Here is a 25,000-nt window from a genome sequence, read left to right on the forward strand (position 1 = left end):
GGGAGAGATGTAGAGTGGCAGGTAGGTAAAAAATGATTCATTGCAAATTAAATGTAAAAAAAAATAATAATAATAATTTCATGGTATTTTTCCTTTAAAACCTTGAAAAATGCATCATCACTGATAGAAAGGAACTGATGTTAGGGCGTACGACGTCCAAGCTGGACCACGACGGACGTGCACCTGTAGATTTTTTAACTTGAAGTGATAATCAAAATGGGACAGTCCCGTCTGTCAGACAAAAAAAAAGAGTTTGGAGAAAGTACAGCACTGAATATTTAGTATTGGGATTTTTTTGGACGAGCACAGAAGACGAAGCGTGACGGCTGTGCACGGTGTGTTCCGAGGTTTTATCAAAGGAAGCTCTGAAGTCATGTCAACTGCACCGTCACCGCCACACAAAACACCAACAGCACACGTCCAAGCCGCTTGAATGTCTCCATCATAAATTAAGGAGAATAATGGCGAGAAGATCGTCATGGAAACGTCACGTATGAGCCCCGAGAACTCAATTCCCGATCTGTCGCACAGAGCTGAGAGGTCTCTGATGCTTTTCCTGACGACGTATCTCTGTGAGACTGGCTTTTCAGCGCTTGTGGCCTTGAAGACAAAATACAGGAATAAAGTGAATGTTGATCCAGATCTTCTCTTCAGAGCGTCGTCCATTAAACCAGACATCAGGCAGGTGGTGTCTGCCAGGCAGCACCAGCTTCTCATCAGGTGACTTCATATTCATGTTCATTCCTGTTATTGTTAGTTTTACGTTACCAACGTGACGCCAAAGTTCCATAGATATAAGGTTATTTTTAACCCAGCTCTTTTACTTTTACCACCACTGCACCGTATGTATGACAATGCAAATGATTGTTAAAATATACGTCCTCTGAGAACGCACTGTTTGTCTGTGTATTACTTCTGGTCGGGTGTGGCCCCGACACTTTGAGATTTTCAAGTGGGAGGTGAGTCCCAAAAAGTTGGGAACCGCTGCACGAGACATTGAATAAAAGACAAGGTACTAAATATTCAGTAAATAATTGTTAAAAGCTGTTGCCTTAGTTACTAGTCATTTTGGGCCTTTCTCCAGGGACATAGCTGATAATAAATAAATTCAAACATATTATGGAATGCAGGACTTCCCTGAAGAGTAAACTCAGTTCATGTTCTGCCCAATTTACATCGAGCAGCTGCTGGAAATGTACATGCTACATGTGTGTGGCACGGTGGCGCAGTGCATTGCACTGCTGCCTCACAGCAAGAAGGTCCTGGGTTTGATTCCCGCCTGGGGCGCTGTTGGCACCGTGCTCCGGTGGGTTATCTCCCAAACAGGAGCCTTTCTGTGTGGAGTTTGCATGTTCTCCCCGTGCTCACATGGGGTTTCCTCCACCTCACGTCAGTAAGGACCCCCACCAAAAACATGCACCCATCATGGTCTGACCAGCGATGGACACTTATCACCTGGTCCCCGGGCGCGTCCACGTACGCTGCCCACTGCTCCTGGCTGTGCCCCCGGAGGAAGGACAAGCCAGGATGGTTCAATGCAGAGGAGCCATTTCACCGGCACCATCAAGCATGTGCATGTGTGTGTGTGTGCAAGCATGTGTTGTGGAGTGTCGTGTGACGATTAAAGACTGTTTCTTCTTCTTTCTTTCTTGCTAACGTACGCTACCTAGTGGTCACCGGGTGTATTGCAGGACAAACAAATAGTTGTGCTGTGTTGAATGAATGAAATATTTCAAGGTGACTTTACTCGACCTACATGGAGGAGGCTCTCCATTCATGTGACCTTGTGCGCACGCACACACACACACAAACAGACACACGTATACACACACACACACACAAACATACACACACATACACGCACATACACAAACATACACACACATACACAAACAGACACACGTATACACACACACACACACACACACATACACAAACATACACGCACATACACACATACACGCACATACACACATACACGCACATACACGCATACACACACATACACACACACACACACACACACACACACACACACACACACACACACACACACGCCGTCTGTCCATCACCACTGTTCAACTGATCCTGGAAATAACAAATGACTCATTTCCACAGTCTAAACTGTGTGTGTATGTGTATGTGTATCTGTGTGTGTGTGTGTGTGTAAACAGGGGAAACCCGCTGGAACAGAGGATTGGAGCTGACGATGTGGAATAATAAACACACAGATGCTCTTGGACGTTTCACTTTGTGTTTGTTTTTATTTTTCCTTGACTTGGTTTCAAGCAGATCCTCCTGTTTCAGTCCCAGAGAACAACTCCACCCGAACCATCTCCATCAGCAAGCAGGCCCACGGAGAAACACTGTCTGTCTGTCTGTCTGTCTGTCTGTCTGTGTATGTTTATGTGTATATGTGTGTGAGTGTCTGTTGGTCTGGAGGTCTGGAGGTCTGTTTGTCAGTTTGTCAGTTTATTGGTTGACTGGTTGCATGCTAACTGTGTTAGCACACAGCATGGCTGCAGAGGGGTTCAGCTAGCCTAGCTCCTGCAAAATGAGGGAAATACACTTTGCAGAGTAAGATGCAGCTTCACGCTAATGAGCTCATGACGAGCTCAAAGAAAAACATTGAAACAGGATCTTGGAACCAGTTTCATCATTTATTGAACTGTTTCTCCTGCATCTGGGAGCAGTCAGACATGTCTGTCATTCATAGTAGATATATAATAAATATGTTGTAAATATATAGTTAACATGTAGTAAACATGTAGTAACTATGTGAGCAGGAAGCTGCTGGGTGTTGTGTTGTTTGGAGGGAGCCGGGGGCTTCAGGCTCCACTTGAAGAAGCATAATTAGAACCATGTTGGACCACCACAAATAACTGCTCCTCCTCCTCCCCCTCTCTCCTTCTCCTTTTCCCCCTCTCTCCATCTCCTTCTCCTCTCTCCTTCTCCCCCTCCTCCTCCTCCTTCTCCTCCTCCCCCTCTTGGCTTCTCCTCCTCCCCCTCTCTCCTTCCCCTCCTCCTCCTCTCTCATTCTTATCCTTCTCCTCCTCCCCCCCGTTCTCTTTCTCCTCCTTCTTGTCTTCCGCCCCCTTTCTCCTTCTTCTCCTCCTCTCTCCTTCTCCTTCTCCTCCTCCTCCTCTCTCATTCACATCCTTCTCCTCCTCCCCCGTTCTCTTTCTCCTCCTTCTTGTCTTCCTCCCCCTCTCTCCTTCTCCTCTCTCCCTCTCCTCTCTCCTTCTCCTTCTCCTCTTTCCTCTCTCCTTCTTCTCCCCCTCCTCCTCCTCTCTTTCTCTCTTCTCCACCTCTGGCAGATCTTCACCTCTGTATCTCTCTCTCTCCCTCCTTCCTCTTCCTCCTCCCTCCTTCCTCTTCCTCCTCCTCCCTCCTTCCTCTTCCTCCTCCCTCCTTCCTCTTCCTCTTCCTCCTCCCTCCTCCCTCTTCCTCCTCCCTCCTTCCTCTTCCTCCTCCTCCCTCCTTCCTCTTCCTCCTCCGTCCAGTTGTGATCAATCTGAAACATTCTGGAGGAAATGAAGGAGGGATGGAGCGCAACACACGCTTCACATTAAGCATGTTTTGCTCCCCTCCTCCCTCTCTCCCCTCCTCCCTCTCTCCCCTCCTCCCTCCTCCCTCCTCCCTCTCTCCCCTCCTCCCTCCTCCCTCTCTTCCCTCCTTCCCTTCGGATGTTTTCATAACTAAACCAAATGTTCGTGTTTGGGCCAAAAGCAGAAGCAGGAAAAACCTGCAGCAGAAAAGTGGAGCAGCGTGCTTCTACAGAACCTCCTCTGCTCCTCCTTCCTCCTCCCTCCGTCCCTCCTTCCTTCCTCTGCTCCTCCTTCCTCCTCCCTTCGTCCCTCCTTCCTTCCTCTGCTCCTCCTCCCTCCGTCCCTCCTTCCTTCCTCTGCTCCTCCTCCCTCCTTCCCTCCTTCCTTCCTCCTCCCTGTCCCTCCTTCCTTCCTCTGCTCCTCCTTCCTCCTCCCTCCGTCACGCCTTCCTTCCTCTGCTCCTCCTTCCTCCTCCCTTCGTCCCTCCTTCCTTCCTCTGCTCCTCTTTCCTCCTCCCTTTGTCCTTCCTTCCTTCCTCTGCTCCTTTTTCCTCCCTCCATCCCTCTGCTGCTGTGGATGCAGTGAGGATCATTTTACCCATTTTAACATATTTGTCAAATGGTCACTTATTTATATATTTAAAGATATGGTTTTTTTGCCCACAATCGTCAGAGGCAGCGTGTTCCCACGCCTTTATTCTACCCACACTGCTTCTCATTGGCTGTTATTATATGATATAAATATATTCTAATTTGTTCTACTATCTCATTTTGGTGTATTATCTAAATATTTTCTACTATGATCTGATTCTATTCTACTGTCTCACCACACTCCTGTTAGAAATACTATTCAGATACTGACTCTTTTTCCATTGACTTCCATTCAGTCAGAGGTTTTCTGGAGCAGCCTCTAGTGGCCTCACCCCCCCCCCCCTCTTCTCCTCCCTCCTCCCTCTCCTCCTTCTCTCAATCCTCCTCTCTTGCTCCTAGGGACTATAAACAGGAAGTGTTCTTGTCGTTCGTAAATCACCCGTCTGTCTTCTCTGTGTCTGCCCCCCATCCAACCTCTCCACCCCTCTCTCTCTTGAGGAAGCTGTCTGTCTGTCTGTCTGTCTGTCTTAATGGGTAACATACTGTCTGTCTACATGGCCAAAGCAAATGGAAAACAAAAAGTGAATCTAACGTCAAATGAAAAGACACATTTTTCACCATGAAGTCAAATAAAACACAAACATTTACACAGTGTTGTTGTAAATATATAAAGAGAAAAGAGATCCACGGCCTCCTCCTTCGCGCCGCTGAGTTTGGAACAAACGTGGCTCGAGCTGCAAGTGAAACCCAACAACTCGATCAAACTCCCGGTCCTTCTTCCTGCCAAAGTGCTCTTAAGCAATCCAGTGGCTCTGCTCAATGACCAAACATGGAGGCGGCTTGGAAGCGCTGCTTCTTCTTTCATCTCAACTTGACTTTGTCAGACGCACTTTGACAAAAATGGCGTCGCAGTCTGTCGGAGGATCCAGGTCCCGTGACGAGCGGCAGACTCTGCTCCTTTCTTCCCCCTTTGGACCCAAACCTCCTCTGGAGCCCCTCAACCCCACGTCACTGCCAGGGCGGGAAGCTCGGCCCGTTACCTTGGTAACCGCTGGCCCCGCCCCAACGATGATGTCACTGTGCCTCCTCTTCTTCAGGTGCCAGTGGTAAAAGAGGCACGATGACATCACGACCTTAACTTCACCGCCGGAAACCACGGAGGAAGAAAAATGTATCTAATCAATTCAAAAAGCAATGAATCAACGAAAATAAATGAAAAACAACAATGTGAATATGAGAGCTATTGTAACGCATTAAAAACAATACAAAAGACATGAAATGAGGGATGAGATGATAAATATATTGACCTCTTTGAAGAAATCCCAACTATTGCTATATATATATATATATATATATATATATATATATTACTCATATTTTTTTATTCAGCCAACAACCGCTTCCTGTTGAGATTCTGACACCAAGTTTGACGTTTCTCAGTGGATGTGTCACTCTGTCATCAACAGACTTGAATGAGTGGATGTGGAAGGCTTGCATGTCAGCCTGCTGAACAAACCCTGACAGACATGAGGAAGCTCTCCTCTCAAACCTTCACTGCTTCTTCACAACGTTGCTGATCCCTCCTCACGCTGTCACCTATTCAGAGCTTTGGCCCTCACTCATCACCTCCTCTGTTTGGAGGCGGACCCCGCCACAGGCTCTATCCTTCAGCCTCACCTTCCTCCGTCCACACGCTGCTCTGTCTTTGTTTGGCTGGAAGGCCTCAAAGTGTCTGAGCTGCTTCTCAACGCGGTTCACATTATTTCCAGCGTGAAAAGAGGAATTAGTTTGATTGTGAGGTTTGCGTGCGTCGGTGTCTCATCAGGACGTGTAGCAACCTGAAGGTTCTGGCTTTGAAACGCTGAATTGACTGAGCGGAGCAGATGCAGAAGAATGAAACCTTGAAATAAAATCTTTATATTTATTGACCGGCCTTGAATGTGTGTAGAAGGTTGTTCAGCGAACTTTAAGGAAGTATCTCGCTGAGAAGAAACAACTGTTCAAGGTGAAATCAGGGACTTTCCAAAGAGACCAAACTGTGGAAGCTCTGCTCCGAAAGAACAACTTGCACGACTCCTCTCTCCGTTTTGGGATTTTTGCAGCCGTCTGTCCTGACGTGTCCTGTCCTGGTGTCTGTGCGCAGCTCTGCGCGCCCTGCGGAGGGCGCTAGGGGGCGCCAGCGTCACTCCCCGGGACCCGGAGCTGAGTGGCAGCGTGACGGTCGCTCTGCCCGACCTGCAGTGGGCGCTGGCCGCGGTCAAACCCAGCGCCATGAGGGAGGTCGCCATCGACGTTCCCAAGGTGAGACATCTGTCCCTCTGTCTGTCTGTCCCCCGGCCTGCCTGCTTTCCTGTCTGTCTTCCCAGTCCACCCAATAGTTTGGGTGCGTTGGGTGTCGACACCTCACCCTCTCAGTCAGTGATGTCCTCTAGAACAGTGGTTCTCAATGTGGGCATCGCAGACCCCTGGAGGTCCTTCCAGAGGTTCCATAGGATCCTCAGCAAAGTGATTAATCGTTATCAGCTCCTTCAAATGAATATAGTTTGCGTGTCCGTTATTAAACCACATCAGTAAACTGGAAAGTGACCTCCAAACCCCACAGGGACAAAAGGTGGTAAATGTCAATAAAAACCATGATAATAGTTATAATAATAACACCAGTAGTAATAATAATAATAATTTTAATAGTAATGGTAATATAATAATCATAATAATCATAATACTAATCATAGATATAATAATAATAATAATAATAATAATAATAATAATAAAAATAATAATCAATCCAAACCTTAACAGATGTCTGACGTGGAAGCCCAGCCTCCTTGGGGGTGTGTGGGGGGGGGGGTTAGACTGAAGAGGATCGTCATGGAAACGGCCCTGCAGTATCCTAACCTCCTCTGAAAGCCGAGATGAATCACTGAGGGAAAGGGGGCTGAGGGAGAAAGCGAGGGGGTGATGGAGGGAGATGGGGTGAGTGAAGACAGGGAGTGGGGTGATGGAGGGAGATGGGGTGAGTGAAGACAGGGAGTGGGGTGATGGAGGGAGATGGGGTGAGTGAAGACAGGGAGTGGGGTGATGGAGGGAGATGGGGTGAGTGAAGACAGGGAGTGGGGTGATGGAGGGAGGAAGCAAGGGAGTGATAGAGGGAGTGGGGGTGAGGGAGGACGGGGGAGGAAGCAGGGGGGTGGGGTGATAGAGGGCGGGAGGAAATGAGGGGGTGAGGGAGGACGAGGGGACAGCGGTTGTCTTGACTTGATGACGTTTTGGAGACGCATGAGTGAGATGGACAGGAAGCAGGAAGTGGTCATAGAAAGCAGGGAGAGGGAGGGGCCTAGTGGTCACTTCCTGGAAACCAGATTAAAAACAGTTTGACTTTTTTTATTTCCTTTAATTTTTCAGTTTTTGGTTTTTTTTTGCAGCATTTTGATTAAATCCACACAAGGCTGCAGCAACTGGAGGGTCAGGATGGATGGATGAGAGATAAGTGGATGAATGGATGATATATAAGTGGGTGGATGATGGATGGATGACAGATAGGTGGATGGATGATGGATGGATGAATGATAGATAGATAGTTAGGTGGATGGATGGATGGGTGTAAAATAGGTGGATTGGTGGAAGGATGATGGATGGATCATAGATAGATGGATGGATAATAGATAGATGGATGGATGGATGGATGATGATAGATAGCTGGGTGGATAGATGATAGAGGGATGGATGATAGAGGGATGGATGGATGGATGATAGAGGGGTGGATGGATGGATGGATGGATGATAGAGGGATGGATGATAGAGGGATGGATGGATGGATGGATGATAGAGGGATGGATGGATGGATAGATGATAGAGGGATGGATGATAGAGGGATGGATGGATGGATGATAGAGGGATGGATGGATGGATGATAGAGGGGTGGATGGATGGATGGATAGATGATAGAGGGATGGATGATAGAGGGATGGATGGATGGATGATAGAGGGATGGATGGATGGATGGATGATAGAGGGATGGATGGATGGGTGATAGAGGGATGGATGGATGGATGGATGATAGAGGGGTGGATGGATGGATGGATGGATGATAGAGGGATGGATGGATGGATGATAGAGGGATGGATGATAGAGGGATGGATGGATGGATGGATGATAGAGGGATGGATGATCGAGGGATGGATGGATGGATGATAGAGGGATGGATGGAGGGATGATCACTTCTGTTCTCCTCTGGATGTATGTTGCTCTGCAGGCTGGTGCAGTCATGTGAAGGTTGTGGGTTCGATCCCCGGCTCCTCCTGGTGCCTGTTTGCGTTCTACCCTCAGCGCTGCAGGAAGGGGTTTGGACAACGATGATGTCATCATTGACTGGAGTCCCTCCCTCTGTGTTAGCATTAGCATGCGGTGCTATGTACAGCCTGGTTGACATGGGCGTCAACCCTCTGGGCATAAAGAAGCGTCTGCGTTTCAGAGCCAGGTCTCCTGCGTGTGGGGAACGGTCCCATCGATGTCATTATGAACACAATGCAGCCTCCTCCACCTCCTCCACCCTGACTCCTGTCTGCTTGCTTAACAGAGCGGCCCGAGCTCCAGAGCCGCGTCGGTTATATCCGTGTTGTGCAAAGTGATGCTGGATGCTGTCATTTGGTCCATCTGGTTGACCGGTGCCTGGGAGTCGGTCAGGAGGAGACTGGGGGGGCTGGTCTGTGCGGGTTGGCCCAGCTCCTGGCTCGCAGCCTGGCTCTCTTGCCTCGCTTTGGCTTTCTTTCCTTGCGTCGTCTCCGACACCTGTTAGGTGGGATGATGATGACGATGATGATGATGATGATGACGATGATGATGATGATGCCGCTCCTCAGGACGCAGGATCTCCAGTGGAATGGAGATCAGGCTTTCTGGGGTGTAATCTTGACACCCATTTCCGGTATCATGAAGTTTGCTCCTTCCTAGTGTGTACGTGCACGGGTGCTTGAAGTAGTAAATCCAGTACTCAGCACCGAGCCGCTGCATGTGCACGCTGCGGACTGGGATGACACACACGATGAAGACGCAGTGACGATTCTCTGACCAATCAGTGCTCTGCAGTGTTTTCACGTGAGCTTTTGGTATCGCAAACGGGGATGAGAAAAAACAGTTTTTTACTGACTTTGCCTACAAATAGAGGGCGATGTGGATCAGCTTGGACCACGGCGTGTGTGAAGTGCCCCAACACAAATATCATTCATTTGTGTCCGTAGGTTCCACCGTTTCTGAATGATGACACTTTGACATGTGATAATGACTAGGAAGATTAACAAAAACAATAGGGCTCCCGCCCTTTAGGCCCCTAATAATAAAATTAACAACAGCAATAATAATAATAATAACAATAATAGCAATAATGATAATAAATATACCTGCAAGCAGCAATAAACAAGGTCCAGTTTAGTCATGTTTAATATGTATTACAGTTCTCTGGATTCTGTGTAATGTAGTACCAGTTAAAATGTTTAGATTTTCACGACCCCTCAGAGACGAAGCATGGATTTATATAGCATGGGGTCATGATGTCACAAAGTGACTGTGTTCTCAATGTGACACCGATGTTTGTAAAGTTTGATCCATATTTCCTGATACAAGTGTAGATAGGTGTGAATCAAAGTTGGACAACAACACGTATGAAATGTTCCCGTTGTTGTTTGGAAAAAGAAGTGGGAAACATTCAGCTTCATTGCTTTCATCTCCTTCTGCTTGTGATGTCATCAACCTGCTGCTCTAACACTTCCTGTACAACATCAACCGATGGAAACATGTTGGTAAACATTCCATCTTGTTGTCGATCACTTCATGTTTCATCAACATTTTCATCTTCTCAAAAAAAAATCTTGTGAATCTGCATTTTCAATATTATCAATGCACATCAATTCATAACTGTTGTTTGTGGTTTTTGGGTCTTCTTCCATTTGGGAAATTACTTTAAACTCAAAAGCTGGAGCAACGTAACAGGCAGCATGCAGCTTTCGCGCACGCGCACTGAAAAACTGAAATTACGCGCACTGAAATTATGGAAGAACTTGTCAATACTTAACACTTTCTGTGTTTTCATTAAAGCTTGTTAAGTTTAGGTGGACGAAAATGTTTATACATGACCTTTATTTTAAAAAGTTGTTTGTTTTTAACTTTAAACCACATACTTTCATTGTTATAACTTACCTTGTATGTAAGTCATCTGGAGTGAAGGCAGGTGACGTTGTGTCTCGTGTACGCCAATTATGACGTATTCACGTAGATTTACGATAACAGTCGAATTTACGTAATTTAATTGTTGACTCTTTTCCTCAAATTACATTTTGAACAAGGTAAGTTTCCATGAAATATGAAAAACGTTGCGGTTTTTCTGTGAGGAATTACCACACTGCTTCTATTTTTCTGATGCCTCGCTGGATCTTGAAGGCATCACTCAGTCGTACATTTCAGTGGATTGAAAGATTGGAGTCCACTGAAATGTTCTTGTGGATTTATGTTTTTCGTATTTTTCATTAATCTGGTAAAGTATTGTTGACACAGATTTAAAATGTATCAGTCTAACAGATCTACTGACATCTACCAGATAAGAAGTTTTATAAATACTACAGTTTGAATAATTGTAAGTCGCTTTGGATAAAAGTGTCTGATCAATGTAATGTAATGTAATTTCAAAATTCAGAGAATCTTCCCAGAACAATAACAATCGTGTTCCAGCCTTACATTCTGGACCCCTAAATAATAACAATAAAAATAACAATAATGATAATACCAATAATGATAATAATAATAACAATACAAATAATACCAATAATGATAATAACAATAATGATAATAATAATAACTGTGTTCTGTCCATCCTCTCCTTCTCCATCCCTCCTTCCCCCTCCATCTCCCCCCCATCTCTGTTTCTCTCTCTCTCTTCCTCCCTACCACCCCCCCCCCCTCTCTCCATAAATAGAGAGAGGGGGAGGAGGGGGGGGTGGTTGGGTTCCAGGGTGGGCGTGTTGCCAGGTTTCCATTAGGTCGTCAGTTCCCTGGAGACGGCGGCGGTGGCCTGGGATGTGTTAGAGAGAGGGAGGGAGAGAGACTTTGACTTTTAAGGTTCCTTTATTTGCAGTAAGTCATGTCACAGCAGCAGCAACTTCACGATGGAACCAAAAAAAACACCAAAAACCAGAGAGAAATCAGTCAACCAGTAAACAGGCAGCAAGAGCACAGACATCTCTCCTCAGAGATAACCAGGTAGGCAGGGACCTGCTGGTTTCTTCACCAGCTTTGAGACTGCTGTTCACTATAAGGACTGTTCCCTTTGGAGCCCAGACTTTCTCTTTTGTACAGTTTACCTCCTTGAGAGAGAGAGCAAAGAGAGAGCGAGAGAGAGAGAGAGAGAGAGAGAGAAGGAGAGAGAGACAGAGAGAGAGAGAGACAGAGAGAGAGAGAAGACTGATAAATGACTAGATGTAGCTGGATGGATAAATGGAAGAAGGGATGGTGTCAGTTGAGAGGAAGACCTCCCACACCTCCATCTCATCCTTCTATCCCTCCCTCTCTTACTCGCCACGTTCAACTTCTTCTTTTCCATCCTTCCCTCTATCCCTCAATCCATCCCTCCATCTATCCCTCCACCTATACATCATTCTTTCTATCATTCATCCCTACCTCAATCAACCCATCCATCCATCAATTCATCCCTCCATCTACCCCTCTACCTGTCCATCCCTCCCTTCACACAGTATTTCTCCAGCAGAAATGGGGATTTATTTGGTATTTGGTTACTAAAACCTCCCTCCCTCTCTTCCTCCCTCCCTCCCTCGTTCTATCCCTCCCTCCCACTCCCTCCCTCCCTTCCTCCCTCTCTAGAGAACAGCTGTTTGCTGTATCTCTCCAGATCCAGTGTCTTTCTGATTGATAACAAGCCGTTCCCTCTCTCCGTCTGCTTCCAAATATGCTTTTATTACATTTCTTCCACTCCCTCCGTCCCTCCATCCCTCCATCCCTCCGTCACCATCAGCAGTCTGGACCGACTCTCTCCATTCCTTCACAATTTCACCTCAGGAGCTGCGGTTGAGCGTGACGGACCTTAAAAGGCTTTGATTTCCCATATCGATGCAGAATCAGATCTGTGTGTTTGGACCGAAGGAACCAGATCTGAGAGATGTTACAAAAATACAAAAATACCATATGATAATTGGAAATACAAGTAAAACACTAGGAAAATACTAGGAAATACTAGTAAACTACTAAAATACTTCTAAATACTAGTAAAATGCTATTAAACTACTACTAAAATAGTCGTAAAATACTACTAAATACTACTAAACTACTTCTTAACTACTACTAATACTTCTAAATACTAGTAAACTACTCCTTCACTACCGCTAAATACTTCTAAATACTAGGGATATACTAGAAAATACTAACAAACTACTACTTAATTACTTCTAAAATACTACTTAATACTAGTAAAATACTACAATAATACTAAACTCCTAGTAAATGTCTCCAGGGAATGTCCAGATACCTTCCAGGATGTACTTGGATATAAATACTACACTGTGTAGTATCTACCACAAAGCTCCATTTATGGAAATATTCCTATGGAATGAAAAGGTGCCGAGTTTAAAGGAGAACACTGGTGTTTTTTAACCTAAACCTTATGGTTCCGTCGTCGGGAGCCCAGGGAGCCCACGGAGCCCAGGGAACCCAGGGAACCCAGGGAACCCAGTGAGCCCAGGGTGCCCAGGGAACCCAGGGAACCCAGGGAACCCAGGGAGCCCAGGGAGCCCAGGGAACCCAGGGAGCCCAGGGAGCCCAGGGAACCCAGGGAGCCCAGGGTGCCCAGGGAACCCAGGGAGCCCAGGGAACCCAGGGAGCCCAGGGAACCCAGGGAACCCAGGGAACCCAGGGAGCCCAGGGAGCCCAGGGAGCCCAGGGAACCCAGGGAGCCCAGGGAACCCAGGGAGCCCAGGGAACCCAGCCATCAGCGTCAGAGGCTTTGAGCTTGACCCACCAGGGTAGAAGCTGTGACAGGTAGAAGCACCTCCACCTGCTTCGATCAGCACCACAGCACCTGTCTCTGTTCACACTGTAATAAATGAGCTTTTCTTTCAGTTCTTTGTGAGACGCTGCCTCGCACATCCCGATGCTCTCTGACCTGTCTGTCCCTCCGTCTGTCCCCCTCGTCTTTTCTGTCTGTCCCTCTGTCTGTCCCTGTCTGCCCCACTGCCTCACCCTCCATCTGTTCCCCCGGTTGTCCCTCTATCTGTCACTCTGCCTCGCCCTCCGTCTGTCCCCCTGTCTGTCCCACTTGTCCCACCCTCTCTGTGTCCCTCTGTCTGTCCCTTTTTCTCACCCTCTGCCTGTCCTTCTGTGTGTTCCTTTATCAATCTGTCTGTCCCTCTGTCTCACCCTCCACCTGTCCCCCTGTCTGTTGTTCTTTCTGTCTGTCTCCCTATTGGTCCCTCTTGTCTGTCTCACATTCCATTTGTCCCTCTGTCTGTCCCTCTGTCAATTTATCTGTCCCCCTGTCTGTCTCTCTCTTTGTTTGTCCCTCTCTCTATTCCTCTTTGTCCCTCTGTCTGTCTCCCTGTCTAATCATTATCTGTCTGTCTACCTTTCTTTCTCTCTCTCACTCTCACCCTCTGTCTCTCTGTCTAACCTCTATCTGTCTGCCCCCCTTTTTGTCCCTCTGTCTCAACCTGTCTATTCTTCTAATCCTCTGTCTCCCCGTCTCTCCCGGTCTCCACCTCTGTCCCCACCTCCCCCAGGTCCGCTGGTGTGACGTAGGGGGGATGGAGGAGGTGAAGCTGAAGCTGCGGCAGGCCGTGGAGTGGCCCCTGAGGCACCCGGGGGCCTTCGCCCGGCTGGGCATCGAGCCTCCCAGGGGGGTCCTGCTCTACGGACCCCCGGGCTGCTCCAAGACCATGGTGGCCCAGGCCCTGGCCCATGAGAGCGGCCTCAACTTCCTGGCCGTCAAAGTGAGTGGATGCCCCAAAGCTCCCAAGCTCCAAAGTCCAAAGCTCGGTGAAAGGAAGATGCAGAACACGTTCCGCTGTCTTTACGTTCCGCTGTCTTTACGTTCCGCTGTCTTTAAGTTCTGCTGTCTTTACGTTCCGCTGTCTTTAAGTTCTGCTGTCTTTACGTTCTGCTGTCTTTAAGTTCCGCTGTCTTTAAGTTCCGCTGTCTTTACGTTCCGCTGTCTTTACGTTCCGCTGTCTTTACGTTCCGCTGTCTTTAAGTTCCGCTGTCTTTACGTTCCGCTGTCTTTACGTTCCGCTGTCTTTACGTTCCGCTGTCTTTACGTTCCGCTGTCTTTACGTTCCGCTGTCTTTAAGTTCCGCTGTCTCTACGTTCCGCTGTCTTTACGTTCCGCTGTCTTTAAGTTCCGCTGTCTTTAAGTTCCGCTGTCTTTACGTTCCGCTGTCTTTACGTTCCGCTGTCTTTAAGTTCCGCTGTCTTTACGTTCCGCTGTCCTTACGTTCCGCTGTCTTTACGTTCCGCTGTCTTTAAGTTCCGCTGTCTTTACGTTCTGCTGTCTTTACGTTCCGCTGTCTTTACGTTCCGCTGTCTTTACGTTCCGCTGTCCTTACGTTCCGCTGTCTTTAAGTTCCGCTGTCTTTACGTTCCGCTGTCTTTACGTTCCGCTGTCTTTACGTTCCGCTGTCTTTACGTTCCGCTGTCTTTAAGTTCCGCTGTCTTTACGTTCCGCTGTCTTTAAGTTCCGCTGTCTTTACGTTCCGCTGTCTTTACGTTCCGCTGTCTTTAAGTTCCGCTGTCTTTACGTTCCGCTGTCCTTACGTTCCGCTGTCCTTACGTTCCGCTGTCTTTACGTTCCGCTGTCTTTAAGTTCCGCTGTCTTTACGTTCCGCTGTCTTTACGTTCCGCTGTCTTTACGTTCCGCTGTCTTTACGTTCCGCTGTCTTTACGTTCTGCTGTCTTTACGTTCCGCTGTCTTTACGTTCCGCTGTCTTTACGTTCCGCTGTCCTTACGTTCCGCTGTCTTTACGTTCCGCTGTCTTTACGTTCCGCTGTCTTTACGTTCCGCTGTCTTTACGTTCTGCTGTGACGTCAGGAAATTAAAAAGAAGAAATTGAGAATGATTTGAATGACTCAGTGCCCCCCACTCCCTCTGACCTCTGACCTCTGACCTCCTGTTTGTCATCTCTCATTCATCACTCCGTTCTCTCTCCCTCCCCGACCCCGACGCCCATTGATGGATTGATTGATGAGTTTGCTGAATCGATGATGATTGGATGGTGTTGCTGCAGTTTCCTTCTTTCAACTCTGTTCTTAACTTGATAAAAGACATCAACGTTCACTCAAATCATTTATTTCAACTTTTTTCAGGGTCCAGAACTGTTAAGCAAGTACGTTGGAGAATCCGAACGAGCCGTGAGAGAAGTGAGTGATTGAACCTCCTCATCGGGTTGTTTTCATTCATCATAACTTGGTGTAATATTTGATATGTAGTAACAATAAAGTTGTTATTATTTTGGAGCAGATGGATGTACACAGTGTTGTGTACCAGCTCCAGTGTCAAGCAGGTGACATGACATTGCAATGGTAATATTGTTAATTATCTCTGGATGGAGAAAATAGATACTTTGAATTTCTGAATCGATTGGAAATATGTGATCAAAATAAATTGAAAAGTACTCATTATATATAAATACAGGTACTCCTCACTTAACGACCAGTTAAATATATATACATACAGTATATATTATTACTACAGTACTCCTTACTTAACTTAAGTCAATTGGTCGACAATTGAGGACCCGTGTTATTTCCCGGTAAGGGGGCGTGGCTGGTGTATATAGTATGTATAGTGTATATAGTATATATAGCGTATATAGTATAGGTAGGTTGTTAAAGAGGTAGGTTGTTAAACAGGTAGGTGGTTAGACAGGTAGGTGGTTAGACAGGTGGGTTGTTAAACAGGTAGGTTGTTAGACAGGTAGGTTGTTAAGTAAGGAGTAGCTGTATACAGGTGACATCCTCCTCAGTCCTAGTGGTGTGTGCTGGTATGACACTCTTATCGGTTCCGTTCTCTGCAGGTTTTTCGTAAAGCCAGAGCTGTGGCTCCGTCCATCGTGTTCTTCGATGAGATCGACGCCCTGGCAGGAGAACGAGGAAGGTCAGTGTCTTCTTCTCCTCTTCCTCCCTGAGCGTCACCACCTGACATCACCACCTGACATCACCACCTCACATCACCACCTGACATCACCACCTGACATCACCACCTGACATCACCACCTCACATCACCACCTGACATCACCACCTCACATCACCACCTGACATCACCACCTGACATCACCACCTCACATCACCACCTGACATCACCACCTGACATCACCACCTGACATCACCACCTGACATCACCACCTGACATCACCACCTCACATCACCACCTGACATCACCACCTGACATCACCACCTCACATCACCACCTCACATCCACCACACATCACCACCTGACATCACCACCTCACATCACCACCTGACATCACCACCTCACATCACCACCTGTCATCACCACCTCACATCACCACCTCACATCACCACCTGACATCACCACCTCACATCACCACCTCACATCACCACCTCACATCACCACCTGTCATCACCACCTCACATCACCACCTGACATCACCACCTCACATCACCACCTGTCATCACCACCTCACATCACCACCTCACATCACCACCTGACCTCACCAGGGGTCCTAACTGAGCCATATACTAGGCTCCACTACCTACTGTACTGTATGTAGCATACTGTACTGCATACTGTACCGCATACTGTACTGCATACTGTGTCACTGTTCAGGGTTGTTCGTGATGCCGTATTGCTGCGCCGTACTGTTGTATACTGTGCTGTATTATCCCAAACACTACCTCACTGTATTCACATTCACATGCCACTTTAATGCACATATTTGTATATACATAGGCATATTCCCTCTATCTATTCCATTTTATTTCTTTTTATTTTTATTGTATTTTATTCTATATATTTTTATTTTATTCTATAACTATTCAACTTCCTGTATTACGTTTAAGGAGTCAGTTAGTCGGCTTATAATCCTCACATTCTCCAATCACACGTTTCATCAACATTTCTTAAAAGTCACAATAAATAGAATGTCATGTTCGCTTTGTTCCCAGATGTTTATGTCTCCATGCTCATGTTCAAAGTGGCTTCAATTGAACATAAAACACAATTCAATTGTTAATTAAAATTATTTATGATTTTTATTAAATGGCCAAATGTCATGATGGTGCCGACGCGGCAAAAGGTGCAGCAGCATCTGTCATGTCGACTGGTTTTGTTGTAGTTGTCAGCGGTGATGGTGTCGTGGCCTGGTGACGTCAAACAACTTGCAATAAATCAATAAGTTGTCAGATAATAAGATAACAGTGTTAGATGATAAGATAACAGTGTTACACAAGTCAACGAGTCAACATGTCAGCAAGTCAACAGGTCAACAAGTCAACAAGTCAACAGGTGAATAAGTCAACATGTCAACGAGTCAACATGTCAGCAAGTCAACAGGTCAACAAGTCAATAGGTCAACAAGTCAACAAGTCAACAGGTGAATAAGTCAACATGTCAACGAGTCAACATGTCAACATGTCAACAAGTCAACAGATGAACAAGTCAACAAGTCAACAGGTGAACAAGTCAACATGTCAACATGTCAACAAGTCAACAGGTCAACAGGTGAACAAGTCAACAGGTCAACATGTCAACAAGTCAACAGGTCAACATGTCAACAAGTCAACAGGTCAACAGGTCAACATGTCAACAAGTCAACAAGTCAACAGGTGAACAAGTCAACAGGTCAACATGTCAACAAGTCAACAGGTGAACAAGTCAACAGGTGAACAAGTCAACAGGTGAACAGGTCAACAGGTCAACGAGTCAACAAGTCAACAGGTGAACAAGTCAACAGGTGAACAAGTCAACAAGTCAACAGATGAACAAGTCAACATGTCAACATGTTCAACAAGTCAACAGGTCAACAAGTCAACAAGTGAACATGTCAACCAGTCAACAGATGAACATGTCAACATGTCAACAGGTCAACAAGTCAACAGGTGAACATGTCAACAAGTCAACAGGTCAACAGGTCAACTAGTCAACAGGTGAACATGTCAACAGGGCAACAGGTCAACAAGTCAACATGTCAACAAATCAATAAGTCAACATGTCAACAGGTGAACAAGTCAACAAGTGAACATGTCAACCAGTCAACAGATGAACATGTCAACATGTCAACAGGTCAACAGGTCAACAAGTCAACAGGTGAACATGTCAACAGGTCAACAGGTCAACTAGTCAACAGGTGAACATGTCAACAGGGCAACAGGTCAACAAGTCAACATGTCAACAAATCAATAAGTCAACATGTCAACAAGTCAACATGTCAACAGGTGAACAAGTCAACAAGTCAACATGTCAACAAGTCACCATGTCAACAAATCAACAAGTCAACATGTCAACAGGTGAACATGCCAACAGGTGAACAAGTCAACATGTCAACAAATCAACAAGTCAAAATGTCAACAAGTCAATATGTCAACAAATCAACCTGTCAACAGGTGAACAAGTCAACAAATCAACAAGTCAACATGTCAACAAGTCAACATTCAAGATTCAAGATTCAAGATTTTTATTTGTCACCTACATATACATACTTTCATACAAACATGCAGTGAAATGTAATGCAACGGTGATAACACACAAATGCCTAGGAAATACAATTATTTCTAATAGACCGACTAACTGACTCCTAAAACGTAATACAGTAAGTTGAATACTTATAGAATAAAATTAAATAAAATAAAAATATATAGAACAAAAATAAAATACAATAAAAATAAAATGAAATAAAATGGATTAGATAGAGGGAATATGCTTATGTATATACAGATATGTGCATTAAAGTGGCATGTGAATGTGAATAACATGTCAACAAGTCAACGGGTGAACACGTCGACAGGTGAACATGTCAACATGTCAACAGGTGAACATGTCAACAAGTCAACATGTCAACAAGTCAACATGTCAACAAGTCAACAAATCAACAAGTCAACAGGTGAACAAGTCAACAAGTCAACATGTCAACAAGTCAACAAGTCAACGGGTGAACAGGTCAAGAGGTGAACATGTCACAGGTGAACATGTCAACAAGTCAACATGTCAACAAGTCAACAAGTCAACATGTTAACAAGTCAACATGTCAACAAGTCAACATGTCAACAAATCAACAAGTCAACATGTCAACAGATGAACAAGTCAACATGTCAACAAGTCAAGATGTCAACAAGTCAACAGGTGAACAAGTCAACATGTCAACAAATCAACATGTCAATAAGTCAACAGGTCAACAGGTGAACAAGTCAACATGTCAACATGTCAACAAATCAACAAGTCAACATGTCAACAAGTCAAAATGTCAACAAATCAACAAGTCAACAGGTGAACAAGTCAACAAGTCAACATGTCAACAGGTGAACAAGTCAACATGTCAACAAGTCAACATGTCAACAAGTCAACGGGTGAACAGGTCAACAGGTGAACATGTCACATGTCAACAGGTCAACAGGTAAACATGTCAACATGTCAACAGGCCAACAAGTCAACATGTCAACAAGTCAACAGGTCAACAAGTCAACAGATGAACAAGTCAACATGTCAACAAGTCAACATGTCAACAAGTCAACAGGTGAACATGTCAACAAGTCAACAGGTGAACATGTCAACATGTCAATCAGTCAACAGATGAACATGTCAACAAGTCAACTCGTCAACAAGTCTACATGTCAACAAGCCAACAGGTGAACATGTCAACATGTCAACAAGTCAACATGTCAACAAGTCAACAGGTCAACAAGTCAACAGATGAACAAGTCAACATGTCAACAGCTCAACAGGTGAACAAGTCAACAGATGAACATGTCAATAAGTCAACATGTAAACCAGTCAACAGATGAACATGTCAACATGTCAACATGTCAACAAGTGTAGCTTGAATGTTATTCTCCCTTGTAAGTCGCTTTGGATAAAAGCGTCTGCTAAATGACTAAATGTAAAATGTAATGTAATGTAATGTAATGTAACAAGTCAACAGGTGAACATGTCAACACGTCAACAAGTCAACAGGTGAACATGTCAACAAGTCAACAGGTGAACATGTCAACAAGTCAACATGTCAACATGTCAACAAATCAACAAGTCAACATGTCAACAAGTCAACAGGTCAACAGGTGAACAAGTCAACATGTCAACAGGTGAACAAGTCAACATGTCAACAAGTCAACAAGTCAACGGGTGAACAGGTCAACAGGTGAACATTTCACAGGTGAACATGTCAACAAGTCAACATGTCAACAGGTGAACAAGTCAACATGTTAACAAGTCAACAAGTCAACAAATCAACAAGTCAACATGTCAACAGATGAACAAGTCAAGATGTCAACAAGTCGACATGTCAACAGGTGAACATGTCAACATGTCAATCAGTCAACAGATGAACATGTCAACAAGTCAACTCGTCTACATGTCAACAAGTCAACAGGTGAACATGTCAACAAGTCAACATGTCAACAAGTCAACATGTCAACAAGTCAACGGGTGAACAGGTCAACAGGTGAACATGTCACAGGTGAACATGTCAACAGGCCAAGAAGTCATCAAGTCAACAGGTGAACATGTCAACATATCAACATGTCAACAAGTCAACAGGTGAACATGTCAACGAGTCAACAAGTCAACATGTCAACAAGTCAACAAGTCAACAGGTGAACATGTCAACATATCAACATGTCAACAAGTCAACATGTCAACAGGTGAACATGTCAACAAGTCAACAGGTGAACATGTCAACAAGTCAACAAGTCAAACGGTGAACATGTCAACAAGTCACCATATCAATCAGTCAATAGATGAACATGTCAACAAGTCAACTCGTCAACAAGTCTACATGTCAACAAGTCAACATGTCAACAAGTCAACAGGTGAAGATGTCAACATGTCAACAAGTCAACAAGTCAATGGGTGAACATGTCAACAAGTCAACAGATGAACATGTCAACATGTCAATCAGTCAACAGATGAACATGTCAACAAGTCAACTCGTCAACAAGTCTACATGTCAACAAGTCAACATGTCAACAAGTCAACAGGAGAAGATGTCAACATGTCAACAAGTCAACGGGTGAACAGGTCAACAGGTGAATTTGTCACAGGTGAACATGTCAACAGGCCAAGAAGTCAACAAGTCACATGTCAACACGTCAACAAGTCAACATGACTTGACATCAGTTTGAAAGGATCATGCCTCTCCACTTACTGCTTCTGTCAACACTCTGTGTGTATGTGTGTATATCCATCATCATCATTCAATCAGTTTATTATGATCATGATTCATTGTGATTAAAAAATCAAACTAATTTTAAACATTAAAAAAACAAAACAATCTCAAGTCCACCCCCCCCCCCCCTGCAGTTCCTCTGCTTGTGGTTCTGTTGGTGACCGGGTTCTGGCTCAGCTCCTCACTGAGATGGACGGGATCGAGCGTCTGCGTGACGTGACCGTGCTGGCAGCCACCAACCGACCTGACGTGATGGACAAGGTAGGACGCCTCCTTCTCTGCCTCCTTCTCTCCCTCGCTGGCTTCCTCCCTCGCTCTGTCGCTCTCTCGTGACGGATCAGGGTGGAGGGATGTTTTCTGTTTCTCTTCCTCTCCTGCTGGTGATGGGTGGAGGTCAGAGGTCGTTGGTGTTGTCCGGTTGCAGTTGAGCTGCGATGACGACCTGGTCTCGCTCTAATCTGTCTCACTCTCTGATCAGAGTGTGGAGCTGCTTCCTGAAGGACACTAAGTAAAATATCTGCACTCCTTCTTTGTCCATATTTTGGACATATTGCTTGACTGTGGATGAGCGTTACCGTGGTTACTCTCCCTGGATGGAGCTGTGTTGTTACGCTGCAGATCCTCTGGTGGAGTAGAACCAAACTTCTCCAGTGTTTGCTGCTTCTTTCACTCCTTGTTATTGTTCTGTCGACCAAACTCAGGCTCCTTGCTCTACACGTCCTTCAGCTTCAACTTTATTTTTGAGCAATGAAGTTTTTATTATTCATTTGCATAAATTAAAACCAAAAACCAACAAGTAGGATGGCCCCAACTAAAGATTTTCCGAGTGGTCAGTTCAAGCCATTAGTCGATATTAATTATTAATGATCTTCATTTAATAATTGAAAGGAGCGGTGTGTCAGATTTAGTGGCATCTAGCGGAACGTCTTGGGAAATGAAATTGAATGTTCATAAGTATGTTTTAACGAGCGTGTCATCCCATGGAAATATGAATCCTCGTGTTTTCATGAGCTTTGAATGAGCCGTGTATATCCACTGACGGAGCGGGTCTCCTTCAGGGAGCCTGCAGTTCTACACCGCCGTGTTTCTACAGTAACACAGAATGGACAAAGCAGACGCTGGCTCTACAGAGGGCCTTCCGCGTTTCGATGTTTTTCACCAGGGGTTTGGGGGCCACCGTAGGGCCCCCAAACACCTGGACGGGAGGGTTAGGGAGGGGTTTTTAGCTGGTTGCAATCTGCAACCTCACCACTAGATGCCACTTCATCTTACACACTGTCAATATCTATTTTTGCAGCATCAGAAAATGGTTTGAGTTCTAAGCTGAGAAAGACTGATAACTCACAATGTTAGAACTCTGCTACATTACAGATAAATACCAAACCCAATAACCAGCCGCCTGTTAATTACACCTGCAAAAGCTGTAATGATTCTGAAAGTGGTAACAACCACCATGGGAACTGAACCTTTGAATTTAACATTTTAATTAATCAGTAACAACCAACACAATGAGTCATAACCAGCCTTGAAAATATACATTTAATTGACAAGTGCTGCATGGTGCGCAGGCATGAAGCCAGCACCTTTTCATGACCAGCAAAGGCCGCCGAACACAAGCTGTAATTATTCCTCTCAATGTGTTGGAAACAGCCAGTAAGCAGACTGAACAATTATTTTTGTTAAAATTAATTTCAAAGTTTCTATCTAATTATTTATCAACCGCAGCCGTGTAAACACAAATGTCTATCCCTGACTGACTCTGACTGGGTCCTATGTCCGTCATTTCAAATGAAGAGCCCTCTAGCGTTTGATACACAGGTCCAGTCACGAGGCTCGGTGCCCCGGTGCCTCGGTGCATTGCACTGCTGCCTCACAGCAAGAAGGTCCTGGGTTTGATTCCCGCCCGGGGCGCTGTTGGCACCGTGCTCCGCTGGGTTATCTCCCAAACAGGAGCCTTTCTGTGTGGAGTTTGCATGTTCTCCCCGTGCTCACATGGGGTTTCCCCCACCTAACGTCAGTAACATGAACACATAATGTCCAACCAGCGATGGACGTGTGTGTGTGTGTGTGTGTGTGTGTGTGTGGTAGTGGCGTGTGATGAATAAAGCTTCTTCTTCAGTCGTATTGATTGGACGGTGAGTTGTGACAGGACACGGCTCCTGAATGGAGTCACTTTGTTTCCTGCCTCCAACCGACCAATGAAAACCTCTGTCCACTTCGTCCAGGACTCTTCTCCACTCACATTTGGTCGACTATTTGAGTGACGGAGCAACGCTGTCAAATCAATTTATTTAGATGCTTTATTAATGCATGTGATGCTGCCCTGCATGGAGCATGTATCACACTGCCCAGCTCCACCCAGCTCCACCCAGCTCCACCCACTGTTATCACTTCTGCCTCGTGTCTTGTTTGATGGATGATTGTTGAAGTGTCTTCAGTGACGTCATTCTACCGTGAAGAAGCAGGAAGTTCATCAAGTCCACTGTTACTTGATCACAACATGTATCTCCTCCTGGTAACATGTACACTAGACACTAGACACTAGATACTAGATAGATACTACATGTACAGATACTAGATAGATACTACATGCACAGATACTAGATAGATACTACATGTACAGATACTAGATAGATACTACATGTACAGATACTAGATAGATACTACATGTACAGATACTAGATTGATACTACATGTACAGATACTAGATAGATACTACATGTACAGATACTAGATAGATACTACATGTACAGATACTAGATAGATACTACATAACAGGGTACGAGTAAGGACCCCTGAGGGACCCCACAGTTAAAAAGAGTTGTAGTAATAGTCGTAGTGATACTAATAGTAGTATTAATAGTCGTAGTAATAGTAGAAAGTGATAGTTGTAGTAATAGTAGTAGTAATTGTAGAAAGTGATTGTAGTAGTAATAGTAGTAGTAATGGTAGTACTGAGGTTCCTAGTTAAAGATCATTAACCACTTTTGTGGAGCCTCTAAAAGCCAAGACTGAAATGATTCAAATAGTTCTGTTTGTTCTGTTTGTTCTGTTCTGTTTGTTCTGTTTGTTCTGTTCTGTTTGTTCTGTTTGTTCTGTTCTGTTTGTTCTGTTTGTTTTGTTTGTTCTGTTCTGTTTGTTCTGTTTGTTTTGTTTGTTCTGTTCTGTTTGTTCTGTTTGTTCTGTTCTGTTTGTTCTGTTTGTTTTGTTTGTTCTGTTCTGTTTGTTCTGTTTGTTCTGTTTGTTTTGTTCTGTTTGTTCTGGTTGTTCCGTTTGTCCCGTTCCGTTCTGTTCTGTTTGTCCTGTTCTGTTCTGTTTGTTCTGTTTGTTCTGTTCTGTTTGTTCTGTTTGTCCCGTTCTGTTCTGTTCTGTTTGTCCTGTTCTGTTCTGTTTGTTCTGTTTGTTCTGTTCTGTTTGTTCTGTTTGTCCCGTTCCGTTCTGTTCTGTTTGTCCTGTTCTGTTCTGTGTGTGTTACTT

General features: G+C 45.1%; 1 protein-coding gene across 1 annotated transcript in view; it reads left to right on the forward strand.

The window, feature by feature from the left end:
- The window catches only part of afg2a (AFG2 AAA ATPase homolog A), an 83,185-nt gene that overhangs the window by 14,733 nt on the left and 43,452 nt on the right, over positions 1–25,000 (forward strand). Inside the window, exons 11-15 of the mRNA XM_080008274.1 lie at positions 6,282–6,439; positions 13,912–14,121; positions 15,491–15,544; positions 16,201–16,280; positions 21,658–21,784. Of these exons, the coding sequence (XP_079864400.1) occupies positions 6,282–6,439; positions 13,912–14,121; positions 15,491–15,544; positions 16,201–16,280; positions 21,658–21,784 (629 nt within the window). The remainder of the gene's footprint in view (positions 1–6,281; positions 6,440–13,911; positions 14,122–15,490; positions 15,545–16,200; positions 16,281–21,657; positions 21,785–25,000) is intronic.

This window comes from Zeus faber, assembly GCF_960531495.2.
Source record: "Zeus faber genome assembly, chromosome: 10".
NCBI lineage: Eukaryota > Metazoa > Chordata > Actinopteri > Zeiformes > Zeidae > Zeus > Zeus faber.